The sequence below is a fragment of the Antechinus flavipes genome, chromosome 1 (assembly GCF_016432865.1).
Source record: "Antechinus flavipes isolate AdamAnt ecotype Samford, QLD, Australia chromosome 1, AdamAnt_v2, whole genome shotgun sequence".
Lineage (NCBI taxonomy): Eukaryota > Metazoa > Chordata > Mammalia > Dasyuromorphia > Dasyuridae > Antechinus > Antechinus flavipes.
The window spans coordinates 314,961,326-314,978,889 of record NC_067398.1 but is presented as its reverse complement, the minus strand read 5'-3'; the positions used below and the strand labels follow the sequence as shown (position 1 = coordinate 314,978,889).

The following is a 17,564-nucleotide window of genomic DNA, read 5'->3' as shown; positions in this document are numbered from 1 at the left end:
AGGGCAGAGTTGATAACTACAAAAACTGTAATTAAATTTTGATGAAGTTTGAGTCCTCTAGATATTATTATCAACAAGCATTCCTTGTTTCCAATTTCTCTTTTTGTTTTAATTTTTATTGATTACTTTTATATCACCTATAGTTCCCAATATGCCTCTCTTTCCCTCTGAGAGGTCTTTCATTCCTTATAACAAAAAATTTTAATAGCTTTTTATTTTTCCAAATACACAGAAATAGTTTTGTACATTCATCTTTGCAAAACCTTGTGTTCCAGATTTTTCTGCCTATCTTCCCCCTCTCCCCTCCCCTACGCACCAAGCAATCCAATGTAGGTTAAATATATGCAATTCTTCTAAACATATTTCCATATTTGTTATGCTGCTCAAGAAAAATCAAATGAAAAGGGAAAAAACTATGAGAAAGAAAAAAAACCAAGCAAACAAACAATAAGAAAGATGAAAATACTATGCTGTGATCCACATTCAGTCTCCAGAGTTCTCTGGATGTGGATGGCTCTTTCTATCCCAAGTCTATTGGAATTGCCTTGAATCACCGCAATAAAAAGAATTTTTAAAAGAGAAAAAAAGTCCTTTCATTAAACTAACCAATATATTAACTATGTCTGATATTGCATGTGGTATTCCATACCCATTTTCTTTTTTAATTAAAATTTAAATAAATAAATAAATAAAAATTTTCACTTAACAAATATTTATTTTCTTTCCTGCCTACTTCTGCACCACTCCCACCCCACTCAACTCAAACCCTAATAGCAAATATGCAAAGTAAAGTAAAATGAATTTCATATTGGTCAGGTCCAAGAACATATACCTTGTTTTGCATATTGAATTCATTGACTCTCTGTTAGGAGGCGGGTGGCCCTCTTCATCATCTTCTTCCTCAGTTTACCTCTTGTTGGATTATAACTCAGTGCTGAAGGGATTTTAGAAACTATCCACTCCAACCTTGCTATTTTTCAGATGACTTAACTGATTATAAGTAGCAAAATTTTGTTAAAAATTGTTTGTGTTAATTTTTCTAGGTCTCAGTTTCCTCATCTGTAAAATGGGAAAGTTGGTCTTTCTGCTACTTATAATTAGTCAAGTCAGCCCCATTTAATGAGCACTTTCTGTGCACACAAAGAGCATTGTACTGCTTGAAGTGGTAAGGACTTATAGTTGAAAGGGAATAGAAGACATTATTCTACCCTTCAAAAAAAAATCTCATAAGTAAAGGAGAGGGACAGGGAGCAGGATGATTATAAATCTAAAAAAGCTGTAGAAATAAATGAGAATAAATGTTAAACTTTTGCATAGACTTGAAATCAATCTCAGTCTAAGATTATTCCCTGAGCAGTCTCTCATATTGTAAAGGTTTCATGAAACAAAAGAAAGCTTTTATTTTTGAGATCTTATTTTGCCATTAATCAGGGATAAAAGTTTCTTTTTTTCTTTTTCTTCTTTGTCTTATACTATTAAAAAGTTAAAAAAAAACACCATAGAAAGTAAACATGTCTGTTGGGGAATTTCTCAGCTCCATTCCAAGAGCTGCTGGGTCTACTAAATTTAGAGATCAAATGAAATAAGTAGCTAAACTGAAATGGAAGGAAGTTTATTAGTCACTAAAATAAAATGCTTGCTGATGGTCCCCTCTTATTCCTTCTTACAAAGATTTGCCTTTTCAGACCCTTTTACTGTACATAGCCAACCAGCAGCATCCTGTGGCAGGTAAGTGAAACTTAAGTAACCAATGGTTGTTAGGTTCCCATATTTAGAAAGGTTATTACTGGAATCAGCATCACCTCCCAGATCCGATAGTCACAAGGATATTGGCAAACCCTCCCCTTTGTCTCCCCCTCCCCCCCACATTTTCAAGTTGCATGTATGGATTTTTTGACATGGGTGCCTTTGTCATCATGTCATGCTTATAATAGACATTCTAAATCATATACAACTTTTCTGGCATGGCCCTGTCTCCCCCACAATAGCCATTTGATGCTTTGCCTGAGACTGCTTCCCTGGTCATTTCCTTGGTTTTGTCTCATTAAGAGGATGAAGATGTGTAAGGCTGCCCTAGTGCCACTGATTAGGAAGAGAAAGAAGGAACGGCTGCATAGGGGAGGAAGGAGCTAGAGTGGATTCTCTGGAGGTTTCACTCCTTCTGCCTAAGCAGCTAACCCAGGGCCATAGTCTGGGCTACATAGAATGACTGGAGTTTATCTTGTATGCCTGGTTCTGGTGGCCAGCTCCTTTCTTACCCCAAAGAAGAATAGCCTTAGTTAAAAGAGCAAAGTTTTTGACTTGTAATTATTCTGCATGCACAAACTTTGAGAATGTGACTTAATTTTTTGTTTTAATGAGAAAATAACATGATAGCAGTATATTGCAGATCAGGTTTATTGACTTCACAAACCTGTTTCTGTTGATTATTTTTCTGTCTTTGACTTGATTCATTTCCAAAACTTGTTATAAGCCAATCAAAATAACATCATATTGCCCAAGATCTGTTCCTTGAGTTTTAAATATATCTGAGAATGTTAAGGGCAGGGGGAGGTAAAATTGGAACAGAAAGTTGAAAGGGAGAGGGGGAGATAAAGAGTAGGAGTAGAAGAGATGGGAAGACAGAGAAAGGGATAAAAAGAGAAAAGAGGAAGAGGAAGAGGGAGAGAAGGAGAAGAAGGAGGAGGAGGAGGAAGAGGAGGAGGAGGAAGGGGGGAGGGAGAGAATATAAATAAGAATTGATGTAGATGCACAGGATAAATGTGCTTTAGACAGGTGGAAGTAAGAATATATGTTGAATTTCTTCAGCTGAATTCTTCACTTTCTGGATTCTAAGTAAATGACAGGTAGAAAATGCAGCTGCAGATATAAAAGAACATAAATTATTCAAGGTCTCTTCTAAAGTTGTGACATATCTTATTTAGCTTACAGGCAAAAAATTAAAAAAAAAAACTTGTCCAAGATGAAATTGATCCAAGGTATAGCTACAATGGGAATTTAATCCCACATATGTTAAAAGCACTTTGGTGAACATGAAACTGTGCATGACTACTGACTGGAGAATATAGTTAGTCAGTGAGATTGTTCCTATCTCTTAAATAGAAATTAATGGAGATGGTAAGCATCAGATTTAGATTTTGTGAGATGGTCAAGGGTTACATGACAGGATTTTCTGGTCAAATGGAGTTGGCTGTGATGTTTCTTGAAGATTAAATGTTTCCATTAACAATGAATAGAAGGATAATTTACAAGTAAACTTCAGGATTTAAGCCAATCTAAATAGGGTACTCATAGTATTATATTCTTATTTGGATCATTACATTTTTTAGCTTTTAATAAATCAGAATAAATAAATATCACCTTTACTCAGACAGAATCAAAGGACACAGGTTCATCTCTCACTTCAGAAACTTGCTACTTGCAACAACCTTGGACACTTAAGTCACTTAATCTTGCTGCCACTCAGTTTCTTTCTCTGTAAAATGAACTGGAAAAGGAAATATCAGCTCATTCTAGTATCTTTGCAAAAAAAAAAAATACCCCAAATGGGATCACAAAGGGTCTGGCATGACTGAAATAATTGAACTTTTGAATAGTACTATAAGAACAAATTACAATAAATGGGAGGTAGTACGACTTTTACTTTCTATTTGTTCCCTAAAAGTAGTTTCTTTTTGGAAACTATATCAGGAAAAGAACATCTTGGAAATATCAAGAAACATTCTTCTATATACTTCCTCTTCTCTACCCCCCCCCCCACAAATGTAGGGTACAAACTTCTTGAGGACAGGGACTGGCTTTCAGTCTGTCTTTGTATTTCTAAAGTCAAGAAAGTTGCCCACCATATTGCATGAATACTTCTTGAATTAGAGTATATTAGAAGATATTTTATTAAAATAATAATATAACCCTTTATATAGACCTGTGCTAATTGTAACATTTATATTTGACCTTGAAGAACAAAATCAGTGTGTAGAATTCTAAGAAGTTAAGTTTATTCATTTAATAGTCATTTTAACAGAACTAATTAATTTAATAGTATATGTAAAGTACTTTACAAACCTCAAAACACTATACAAAATTAGCTATTATCATTCTTTCCATCCATAGAGAATTATTATTTCCATTTAGTTTAGTAATAATTTATTATGAGCTTGTTATTGTCAAGACTGTATGGCATCCTGATAGAGAGCCAGAAGATCCTGACTCAATTCAGATGACTTTAATACCTCTTGGTCTCTGACCCTGGACAACCTCTCTATGTCTTGGGCAACTCATTCAGACTGCATTGCTAGAGGAAGCTTCCTTATTGGCAGTTTTCTAGACAAAACAATTGACATATCTGTTCCAAATATGATCAAATTACTGTGCTCGGTGCTGAAAGCTATTTTTAATGTAAGACGTAGTAGTGGATAGAGCACTGGACTTGGAATTAGGAAGCCCTGAGTTCAAATCCCATCCCAGACTCTTATTATCTGTAGAATACTGGATGTATGACCCTTAAATTCTTTATGCTTTAGATTTCTCATCTATAAAATGAAGGACTAGATTAATTTGCCTTTAAGGGCCCTTTTAGCACTGAATCTTTGATATGAAATACCAAAATTAGATTAAGCAGTCCCTACCTTCATTAAGTTTACATTTGAGTTAACACGTTTTGTATAAATAGACAAGCATAATACCCAATGATTGCCTTAAAGATTTGCAGGAGAAAATGGCATGATATCTGAAAGGGCAGTCTTTTTCAATTCTCCCAAATGTTAAAGTTTCCCCAAATATGGGGAATGAGAATATTTAAAGTTCATCTAAAGACTTTCAGATTTTCTGCTAGCTCTTGTTTCATGACACCAGAGCAAGATGTGTGTCATAGGAGAAGCAGCCAGTTCAGTCTGCATCTCTGCTTTAAATACCTGAGTGTGTCCTAAAGAGTATGGTTAGGACTTAAAGTTATAATAATTATGATAATTAAGATTTATACTTAAATAGCTTTTTGTTTCCCAAGAGCACTAATGTTAATTAATTATGCTTCAGAAAGCTCCTGTGAAGTTGGCAAAGAGAATGCTATTATTTTATCTGTCTTTTGGAAGAGTCACTTGATGTAGGAAAAGTTAATTGACTCTCCCAGTGCTACAAAGCAAATGGGTGATAGCACTGTGCACAAAACCCAGGTAGCCTGAATCCCCAGTTCTAGTGTTTAATCTTCTACTAAGAGAAACTTCTACTGAGGAAGGGAGGAGGGCAGCAGAGTGAAAATGGAGGTCAGCCTCCAAGTCAGAAGTTCTGCCTCTGAGAGATAATGGCTTTCTAATACTGGACAAGGTTCTTAATCTTTTGTCCTAGGTAACTTTCTAAGATTCATTTTTGGAGCAGGTATCGCAGAGAGAATGTCTTATGTCAGTGAAATCATAGTTTTAGAGTTAGAAACAGAGCTATAGCAAAAAAGAGAGCAGGAGAGAAAGAGAAACACAGAGACAGAGAGAGACTGATTCAGAGACAGACACAGAGACTGAGAGACACACACAGAGATAGAGACAGAGAGAGATAGAAACAGAGAGAAAGATAATAAGGGGCAAGAAGAGAAGGAGGAGAAGGAAAGGCAAAAAAAGTGAGATTATAGGATGGATTTAAGATGGGAAGGAACCTTAGAAGTCATATAATTCAACTTACCAATTTTATAGAGATAGAAAACCTCAGATTGATATCTTAAGGGACATTTTTCAAAGAGCAATGAAGGGATAGCCAAAAAGAACAATTCATTGTTGATTTATTGTTCTGTTGTTTTATCTTATGGATTTCTGAAAAGTTTTTTTTAACTCTACTAAACAAAATCTGAATTGCAATGAAAGAGATTTTTTAATGCATTTGCAATAGACTGAGACCATAAAGTAGAAAACAGATGTTTCTTTTAGTTATATGTTGTTTGGCTTTCTTGTTTGGGTTGTTATTTATACCTTGGCAATAGAATGGAAAATACATCCCTGTGTCATGCCATCTCTTTTCCAAAAATATTATTGTTTTTATACTGCAAATGTTTTTCTTTTAATTCCAGGAGTTTTCCAACATACGGTTTATTCATTAGATATAGAAGAAATGAAAGGCCTTGGCTAGCATAGTAAAAAGAGCTAAAGTAAATAGTTCTGTGGTTTTCTTAAAATTTTCCTATATCATTTATTTAGTTGGGAATTAAGATGATGGTGGCTAGATTTGCTTTATCTCCAGCATTCTAAGTTTGTTGCATCCCTTACACATAGTGGCACTTAAATGTTTTTTTTTTTTAATTTAATCAAATTGAATTTAGGACTGAGCTGTTGGTGCCTCAGCTCTAAGGATAGGGATTAGAATTGGAGCTATACTTTCATGGATGTCAGAAGCTACCATTGAGGAAAGTTTTCTACCAGTGCAAGTCGGCATCTTCTTTACAATTCCTAGTATTAGAGAAATGATTAAAGCACGAACATATTAAATGATTTGCTAAGGATCAGACAAACCAATATGTGTCATAAATGTGTCAGTAACCTAAATGTCCAGAGGTGATACACAATATAATTAAGGGTGTCCGTGGAAGGTATTTATTCTCTCATGTGGGAGTCTTCAAGATTGTTATATGTCTGAATTCTGCCTTCTTACTCTATGCATTTACCAATGCTAAATATTAGTTTTTTCATCAAAAGGTAAGGAATAAAATAGGAAGCCAGTTATGTCACAGCTAGAACTGAATCATTCTTTTCAGAAAATAGAATTTGACTATGAGAAAAAGTACTTTTTATATTATTCCCTAATATAACACTTTCCTAACACTTCAACAATAAAAATAATTATTTAACAGTTGGGTAGTTTCTACATTTGCACTATATGTGGGCCTTGGAACAAACTTGGTCCTGTTTCCTCTTTCCTGAATCTTTGGATGATTTTCATTGTCCCTTCAGTGAGGTAATAGAACTACCAAATTTCCAAATTTCCTTCCAGAGGACCATGATTCAAATCTGCCACTTATCAGCAGCAGAAACTCAGTTAAGTCACTTAATCTCTGTGCCTCATCTCTGTCATCTGTAAAATGTGAGGGCTGGACCTTCCAGCTCTAAATCTATCATCTTATTCTTAACATAAATCTTTAAAGTTGGATTACTCATAACTACTATGTATTAATTCAGCTACCAGAAAATGACCTTTGTATACTTGAGATGAACAGAAAAAAAATTAAAGAGAGGAGAAAAAACAAGTAAACAGCAAACAAACAACAGCAAAGGTGAAAATACTATTCTTTCATCCTCTTCATGCAGATTCTTTCCATCACAGGTCTTTTGGAATTGCCTTGAATCACCTCATTAGAGCCAAGTCCATCACAGTTGATCATTACATAATCTTGATGTTGCTGTGTACAATGTTCTCTTAGTTCTCCTCACATTTAGCTTCAGTTCATATGTCTTTTCAGGCTTTTCAGAATTCAGCCTACTGCAGCTGGATTTTTAAAACAAACAATTACTAGATGAAAATATTCACATATATAAGCCTCAAAAAGAATGATAGTGATGAAATTGTAAGGCTTGCAGAGTAAACATAACTGAAGTTTTCATTTGATTTAGTGCTTGCTGCAGGCAAACTACTGGATTTGATAAAACTGATGGCCTGCTCTAGTCCTACTGAAACTCTTCTCCTAAGTCCATCTCTAGAGATCTTCCCCCAGTGTGATAGATGCCCTAGGACTTAAGAACAGTGACATGGATAAGTCTGTGGAGTCTGTCTTTGCCAGACTCAGAAGAGTGTGCATATTAAGGGATGGGGGTGGAGAGAGTACTATGTTCTAGACACTTTCTTCTAATTTCATGATTTTGTGCTAAATTTAGATATCATTGCCAAGAAAGTTAAGTGACAATAGTTTTCATGGAGATAGAAAAAGTGAGAAAACAGAATGCCTCTCAGAAGGTCTAGGCTTTGTTATCCTGACTGTATATAGTAGGCAAAACTTGCATTTAGATTCATAGCACTAAAGAAAAATTGATAATAAAAATATAGAAATAGTGAATTATATTTTAAAACTAAAGGCTAATTTGTCTTTTTTAAAGTATATATATCAAAATTCCATCTTATTTTCCTTAAATGACTGTTGCTAGAGTAGATTAGCCACTCCTAAGATTCTTCTCTGGGTGCTGTTTGGAAAATATGTTTATTTGGGGCGCTCTCTTAATCAACAAGACTAAAATAAACTTATATGGTATTTAGCAAGGTAGGTTAAAATTGTGTCTTAAATGATGCCATCCCTTAATCTTCATAGTATTAAAATATAAAAATGGAAGATTTTTCAGGAACCATTAAGTTATAGAAATTGACTGGTTTCTGACTAAAAATAGATGACATCAACATTGGATAATTTTTTTTCTTAGCAAGTTGAATCAATTCTTATAATTCTAGACCATTGACAGAGAGATGAGGACTTTTCTGAAGGATGTCTTGTAAGCACTGGCAATGTCAGAAATTGACAGTAATAGAGGTGGGGCTAAGAGAAAACATGTATGGGTCCATTCCATATATCCTCCTTTCTTCGTATGCTACTAAAGTGAGGAGAGAGAGAGGATTTTAGAATGTTTTTCCTATGACCATCCAATGTTGACTAAATCTCAGTAGCAATACCTGTGAATCAGATACTTTGTAGACTGCAAAAATACTTCTGTCCTAGGAACCTCTACTTATGATGAAATTTTCTTTTTCTGAATCTGTGAATGCATTAAATAAAACTCCTCATTGTAGTCACCATTCTCTGATAAGTAAACTTCTTTTTCTTAAGACAATAAGGATTGTCTCATTTTTTATATCACCAGTACTTAGCATAGTATTTGGTAGATAGTAGAGAATTAATAATTATCAATTGATTGGCTGATTTACTGAATGTGGAAAACAATGAAATTTATTTAAGTTCACAGTCCAAACAGAACTTTTTGTGTTGTTGAAGATTGGGTAAACATTCTTAGTTTTTTAATTTCTCCATTTGGTTTATGTTCTAAAAAATTTCCCCTTCCTGCAGAATAAATACATACAAAGGAAATCTTGATCATACATTGATTGAAAAAGTAGTTATAATATATGTCATATTTGAAGAGACAGTATAATTGATTTCTGAGAATTTAAGATTTATAAGAATTGATTTACAAGCTTTGCTTTTTCAATTTGCTTCAAAAACATTTTCCCATCATTTCCATATTAAACACTTCTACAAAGATTTCCATGTAGATCTGGCTGGAGAATAAGTCACAAATGCTCCAATCACCTGTTATTATTTGAAAAAAAATGTTTTACTCAGTTCCCTTCATAATACCTTAAAATGTAATTCTCTAAACCCTGTGATATCTTCAAAAGAGAAACAAAAACAAATTTTTGAAAATTAAGCTGATGATCTCTTATCATTGTGCTAGTATTTTGAAACTCCTTTTTTTTTTAAACTTTATTTCTTTATGGGATGTGGATCCTGAATCTGTGATATAGCTGGTAATCCTTCTATACTTTAGTTGGTAGTATACAGGAGTGGTTATGCTTGAAAATATTCACTTCTTGGGGATTACCTGTCCCTGCTTAAGTTGACTAGTTCTCAGACAATAGGCATAACATTCATCATAGAGCCTGTGATTCCAGCTTGGTAGAACCTATCAGAAACTGTGCCCTCTTGGCATAAACTTGGAACAGCCAGGGTCTCTTCCATGCCAAGTTAGAGCACTTTAATAGAGGAATTCCTTCCTAGAAAATGTTTGTTTACAATAATTTTTTTCTATATAAATAATATCAGTAAATATATGTTAATTTCTTAGATGTAATTCTTTTAGTCTCAGGGTTCAACAAATGGAATGCATTCATTTTGGGAAACCGTAATGAAGCTGAAGTATAAAGTAAATGTGTACTTTTATTATAGTTACAGTATTTAAGGCTGCATTGGTAGGTATTAATCATATACCTATCTATGTAAATAAATAAAATTTGGTAAATAAGAATAACAAAACCTCTCCAATGGGGTAAGTAAAAGTAAATAGAAAATTATTTTTGGTATCTGGAACAGGAGGGCTAAAATAACAAATAAAATTACAATTAGAATAACTATGGTATAGAAAGATGATTATTTAATAATTATGCTTTAATTTGTCATTATGTCTGCAGTTCCTTCCTCCCCCCCAGAAGTAAATGATATCTTTGTTCTTTTGGGTGTTACTTTTAATGTGAAGCAAAGTTGGCTAATATCAGCATCTCTTGCAAAATAATGTCATTGAATATAGGCTAAGAAGCCTGTTTTGAATGTTAGAGGGCCAGTAAAAACTAGCAACCTTGTAACTCCAGAATGTGTATTTACAAACTTTTCTTTTCTTTTTGTTTTGTTTTGCTGTTTAGGTACAGACCCAAATTACGATATTGACCTTTATGGTGGCTATGGTATTTTCTTTTCTGAATTTTTTTTTTTTGCAAAACATGTATGATTAAAATGAAATCTAAACTAAAAGATGAACTATTACATTCAGTTAAACATACACCCCAATTGCAATATAATTTTAAAGTAATACTTTAATAATATTTAAAGTATTATATTTAATATTTATTAATATTTAATATTAATGACCCATTTAAAAATACTATTTAATTTCAAATGTAGAAGCATGCAAAATGGTACTTTCCCCTCCTATTTCTGTTCTTAGAAATTGTAAATTAATGTTGTATGATAGAAAGAAAACATGATGAGGAGTTAGAAGTCCTGGGTTCTAGTTCTTCATTTTAATGCCTATTCTTTTACTATAATTGTGTGATCTTAAGCAAATTATTATCCTTCTTGTGTTATATTTTCTTTATTAATTAATCAATAAACAAGTATTTATTAAGTGCTCCCATGTGCCAAACATTGTATTAAGCACTGGGAGTGCAAGTATAAAGAATCAGTACAATGAAGGGGTTGGCCCAAGTGACCTTTAAGCTTCTTTACAAACTCCAAAATCCTGTGACCCTATAAATTTTTTGGTCATTTGGGACCACCATAGAACATTAATTAAGTTCCAGAAAGGCCCAGATCCTATATTTTATTATTGTTTAAAAAAACCAGAGAAAAATCTATGGCAGAAAATAAGTTTAGGACAAAATAGGGAAGAACTGAACTGTTTTTTGATATTTCAGTTGAAGAAAGGGTTGTATTTTTCCTGAGTGTGAAAGCTCATCTTTACTAGGTTTCCAAACCACCCCTGTATTTTGGTTGGGATGTAGCTGAATGGGATGGATTGCTGCGAGAAGTTGATTTATGATTTGACAGTTACCAAAAGAACCAAGGTTCTTAAAACATTGCTTTTTTGTACCATACTGTATATGTTACCCAACTGATGCTTTTTTCACTTGGCAATCATGTTGCCTTGACCTATTCTGAATTTATTCAAGCAGTCATTTTTCTCTTTCTGCTTCCCCTTTAATAGAGGAATCAGAGGTATTATAGGGGTGTTTTGGATGATTTTCTGCACGTGTTACCTGGTGATGTGAATTGTGTGTACATAACATGTAAATTTATATATTTATATATACATACATTTAAGTATATATGTGTATAGACATGTATATGTATGTATCTGTGTATATATAGTTTTTAAGGTCCTGGAATAGTTTATAGTTGGAATCTCAAAAAAAAAAAAATTTAAGGGAGGTAGGGGATTGGGAAAAATGTGCAAATCATGACCTAAATGTTTCTTTTTATATTTCTTTTAAATGAATCATATTGCTGGTCTCTTTTCCAGGAACTTAAAACTTTTCTTTTTAAAAAATCATCATCTTGGCCCCAGACTGTATTTCTTCAATTGCTCTTTGGGTCAAAATGCTATGTTCTAGAAGCTGTTGGTTCATTCTTGGCATGCTTTATCCCCATATGCACTGGATCCAGCGAGCTATTGGAAATAATGGGATGGAGTACAACAATACTGGCTCAAATTTGATGAGGAAAATTATTGTGTCTTAAGACCACAAAAATGCCTTGGATGAGAAAAATTCTTTGAATAACTAAATAATTCTTCAAATAAATAAATATGAACTGATTGGACTGTGGTGCAGTGCAGAGACAGGGTAGTGCAGTGGGAAAATCCCTGAATTGAACTCTAGGTTCTTCTCCTGCTTCTGACATCATATAGGTGATTTTAGTAAACTATGTGATCCTTCAAGGTCACAGTCTCCTCATCTGTAAATTGAAGAGATGGGAAGGGATTTGGATAAGAGCTTCTCAAATTTATTTCTAAGACTTTGCATATGATAATTCTAGAATGTTTTATATAATTCTGACATCTATGATTCTAGAAATCAGTAAGTATTTTCCTTTATGGATTATATTTAAATTCCAAAGACATCTGAGCTAAAACCAAATTATATTCCATAACTCTGGATCTTATGGGGACACTTTAGACAATAAAACCTAGAAATATTTTCAATAAGATTTTATCAAAGCAGTTTCCTTTATAATTTGTTCAGTTTTGATCAAAGACACTTATTTACTAAGAAAAAGATATTGGCTAAAACAAAACAAAACAAAACAACCTTGAAAAAAATTGTTTAGCCATCATAGTGTTGCTAAATATTTTCCTTGTTACTTATATTACTGAAGAAGGAAACAGCTACTAGTAGACCAAGGACAAGATGATGCTCTGTCTTGAAAAATGAATTAATAGACTTGAAATTTAAGTTGAAGATGCATTTGAGATATAAGACAGTTGAATTTTTTTCAAAATATATTAATATATTGGAACAATTTTCCTTCCCTCGTGTTATTCAGGAACCCCCAAATTGACAACTAGACCATTGAAAAATAGAAATCTATCTTTAAGCTAATAACAAATTTTAATGATTTCATTTGGAGTTTTTCTACCCTACCAATTCTTACTTCTTCAATCCATCTCTCCTCTATCCCCAGTTTCCTCCTCCCAAGGCTTAGAGTCAGGAAATGGGTTATATAGTTTAAGCTGCCAATTATTTCTTGCGGGACATTAGTCAAATTACTCCTTGAGCCTCAGTTTCCTCATCCATTAAAATGATCATGAATGACTAGATTAGATGATCCTTGAGATCTATGAAAGCATGAAAGTTCATTTGTCCTATCAATCACTATAGCTTCCTCTTTTGTCTTTATTTTGTCTAATGAGTTAATAGCCAAAGTTATCTTATTATGCACAAGGAAAATAAATCAACTTGAACCTGACCCATTAAAAAACTGATTATAAAAAAAGTCCTGGGATAAAAAAAAAACAACTTTTGGCTTTGTGTGATCTCAACATTACACTGGATTTGTTTAGTAAGCTTAACAATGCCTCTGCTACAAAGGAGAATATTAATTCTCAGAAAATTGTCATGTGTTTTAGCTGTGCTTTTTGTTTTACTAAAGGCTTAGAGTTTTGTGGTTACTGGCAGAATAAAGACAAAATCTTTTTTGCTTCTCCCTCCTTCTCACTCTCTTTTTCTCTCTATTTTAAGATTATGAGACCACACCTAATGATATTGGAGATACTACAAATAAAAGTAATCAAATCACTTCAACAGATGTTTCCAACAGAGAGAATGAAGATAGCATCACGGTGAGTATAAATAGAAGTTTCCTGATTTGGGACTATGCAGTGACTGAATAGCATAGTGATGCATTTTTGATGTTTGCATCCAGGACAAGAAAGGTTTTTTTTTTTTTTCTCTTCTTATACATGATAGTTGATATGCATGTGCTTTAACAATTGAAGGGGAATCTAGGATATATTACAACATATTTAACATATATAGGACTGCTTGCCATCTTGGGTGGGGGAGTGGAGGGAGGGAGGGGAAAAAACGAAACATAAGCAAGTGCAAGGGATAATGTTGTAAAAAATTACCCTGACATGGATTCTGTCAATACAAAGTTATTATTAACTAAAATAAAATTTAAATTAAAAAAAAACAATTGAAGGGGAAACAAGTGATTTCAAAAGAAAAAATATAAGTTTAAAGAAAATAAAGACATTTGTGGTGTCATGGATCAAGTATTAGACAGTATCGGGAAGATTTGGATTCAGATCCTATCTGTACTTACTAGATATAAGAACTTAGATAATCTTCCTAAGGTCTCTGTTTCCCAATTTATAAAATGAAAGATTCCATGAGCTTATTCTTAATGTCCCTTAGGGCAATTCATATCTGAATAGGAGACATTTACCATGTCTTGTGGTAACAAAACACTTTCTCTTATGGCACACTATTTCATTTTGGACAGCTCTAAGGATCTGGGGATCTAAGGATTTGGACAGCACAGAGTAGTTGGGTGTTTTTGCTTCTTATGTAAACTAAGCAAACACATAGCGAGCAGTTAATCTGTGCAAAGTATAATGCAAGATGCTGGAAATATCAGGATGAAAATCTGAGCTGACCCTTGGCCTTTGGAGCTTCCAGATTTGCAATCAGCCTTTCTTCTCATTGTTCCAACTTCTGCTTTTCTAGGCCAAATTGAACAAGCTCAATCCTGCTCCATATGAAGACCCCTCAGATATTTGAAGGAAGTTATTATGTCCCTCATCAAGATTTCTTATCTATCAACTAAACACCTTCAGTTCTTTGAGTACTTTCTTGTCCCTTCTACTTGATGTATTCCAATGTGTCAGTGTCCTTTTAACACTCAGCATAGGGCCTGGTATATAACAGGCACTTGATAAATGCTTGTTGATGTTACTTGACTTGACTAAAATGTGGCCCCTGGAACTGAATATAGTACTCCAGATGAGGTCTGACAAAGGCAGAACTCCAATTTATCACTGATTTCATGGATCTTCTTGGAGTGCTTACTAGTTGTACGATCCTGGGCAAGTCATTTCAGTTCTCAAAGGCCATTCACTCTATCTTTCAGAGCAAATGCTGATAAGCATGAGGAAAGAAAATTTAATCACTGGAGATTCTCTACACCATTCCAAAGAGGGTGAAAGCCATTTTATTAGATTAGGACTATCCTTTTAAGTCTGCTGAGATCATTTTTTTAAATTATTTTTTCTAATTATATATACAATTGCTGAGATCTTTTTGATATCAGATTCAGTTATTTAATAGCTATTCTTTTCAACTTCATGTAATATGTCAGCTTGATAAGAGTGACATCTTTCCCTTTATCAAAGTCATGGATAAGGGCCAAGGATCCTTGGGGGCTTCCCACTGGAAATGTTTCCCCAGTTTGATATCTATTTTTGTGGGTTGCTATTTTGGAACTATATCAGAAAGTAGCATACTCTGGACTACACTGATTATGGATACTTGTGGCTTTTTTTGGTATCATCTGAGATATACACGGGAGGTACAAAAACAAGGTTTTACAAAAAATTTACAAAAAATGTTGATATACTTCAGATTACTGCTGTGTAAATGATACCTCATAGTGCAAAATATCTGGGTTAACAGTTCCTGAGCTAGAAAGCCAAAAAAAAAAAACTGGGAAACCCAAGTCAATATTTTCATTCCTTCCCTCCTTTGTCATTCATTGTTCATTTATTCATTCTCTCCTTCCTTCCTTTTTCCCTTTCTCCCTTCCTCTCTGCCCCATTGAGTGTAGGACTTAGAATCATCAGTCTTAGTTAAAATTCTATCATATATCATGGAAAAGCTCTTAATCTCTTTCAGCTTAGTTCCCCTATTAGTAAAATAGTGACAATAATAGTACCCACCTCACAGGGTTATTGTCAAGATAAAATGTGATAAGGTGCATAAAGTACCGTGAAAGCCTTAAAATATTACATAAATGCTAGTTATTATTATTATTTATGAAATTTTATATACAAATACCTCCTTAATTCTCTGTATAGAATATATCAGAATGCTTCAAACCCTAGAAATTATAATCTCATCTCGTATATAGGAAGTTGCAATGTATGTGTCTTGATGAATATAAGTAAACTACTTTCAAACCTGCCTTGGGGTTAAACTGCACCTGCTAGGAAATATAAGTATGTTCTATTTGAGCTTGATATAAATAAATGTATATAAATAAATATACATTTGCAAATCAAATAGTTAAATTAGAGGGTAGTTATTTTGATTGACAGAAGGTGCTTAGCTTTATAAATATTATCTTTTGTGAGGTTCCTGTAAGAATCTAATTTCTCTTATGCAGTTAAACATTGTGTGTAGATTATTAACTGCTTGACAAGGCCCACGCAACCTTGGCTAAATTAGTTGGCGTCTGGCCAGTACCAGACCTTGGGCCTCAGTTTCCTCAGAAGTAAACAAAGAGATGAGACTTAATGTTCTCAAGGGTATCTTTTAGATCAGTGTTTAAGACCAAGAAATGGAAAACTAAGACTTTAGGATCCACTACCTATTGCAAATAATTTGAAAAACAAAATCATTGAAATACAGAGCTCATGTGCAAATGTTATTTGATTAAATGAATGATTAATAATCAGTTTTCTTCCCAAGAACATTTCTTTTTGTACCTTGCACAGTTGTAGGATACCATTTGGGATACAGATTGCTCAGATAAATCTGCATTCATACTGCAGTTTCATAGGTTTCTTCCCTAGTCATCACAGGCATGGAAATTTAGTTCAGATCTTCTCTTTTTGCCTTTTCTGTGTACTCTAGCATGTAGATATTCATTTTTGGTATTCCAATTCTGATCAAGGAGGTTGGTTATCTTTCCCCTTCACATTGAAACCTTCAAAGATGTCCTTAGAGTATCTTGATTCCCATTTACCCAGAAGTAATTAGGCTGAAGTTCTTTGAGATTCAGTTGTCTGGTCAGTTAGAATGGAAATACATTATCAAAGGATATTCTGTTTACAAAACAAAACTAAATCCCCAGTAGTAATAGCTATGACTGGATCTTAGAAAGTTCTGTGATAATAAATAATGCTAATAATTAAGTACCTGGTGATGAACTTTACATCCATAAACCACCAGTTCAGTTTGAATTAGCCTGAATTGATGAGTTTCATCACTGAAGTGGCTGCAAGTTTTTTGAAATTTGTGGTAATAATGACAAAGAAATTGTACGAAGATAAGGGCCTTAAGACCATATTACAGAGGGAATAATTTGAAAGAACTAGATATATTTAGATTAAAGAAGAGAATTTTAGTATTTGAAGAGCTTTTCTAGGTAAGAAAGATTAAATTTATACTTCTGTCTCAGAGGTCATAACTAGGCTGAATTCACCACTAGGTAGTGAAAATTTAAATTCAAAATAAGGAAAAGTTTTGTAACTATGAGAGCTATTCAGTAGCAGAATAAGCTGCTTTGGGAGAAGGTAGCATCCTCCTCACTGAATATTTTCATTAAAAAATTAAATTATATTTTTCAATGAACAAAAATATATCTTCTGTTCCTCTCACATTCCCTCCCTCATTGGAAAAACAATCTTTGTAACAAATAGGCATAGTCAAGCAAAAGAAATTCCCACAATGGTCATGTCCTCAAAATACTTATGTCTCATTTTGCACTTTAAATTTATCACCTCACTGTCAGGAAAGTGGGTAGCATGCTTTTTCCTGTTCAATCATGGTTGATCATTGTGTTATCAGAGTTCTAAAGTCTTTCCAAATTGTTTGCATTAACAATGTTTTATTTTTAAAAA

At 33.6% G+C, this 17,564-nt stretch overlaps 1 protein-coding gene across 5 annotated transcripts in view; it reads left to right on the top strand.

Annotated features, from left to right (window-relative positions):
* NTRK2 (neurotrophic receptor tyrosine kinase 2) overlaps positions 1-17,564 on the top strand; it is a 414,741-nt gene that overhangs the window by 96,891 nt on the left and 300,286 nt on the right. For 4 of the 5 annotated variants that reach the window (XM_051966147.1, XM_051966140.1, XM_051966163.1 and 1 more), the window contains exons 9-10: positions 10,369-10,410; positions 13,462-13,562. In XM_051966147.1, coding sequence (XP_051822107.1) covers positions 10,369-10,410; positions 13,462-13,562 — 143 coding nt within the window. The remainder of the gene's footprint in view (positions 1-10,368; positions 10,411-13,461; positions 13,563-17,564) is intronic. The other variant, XM_051966154.1, reaches the window with a different exon arrangement.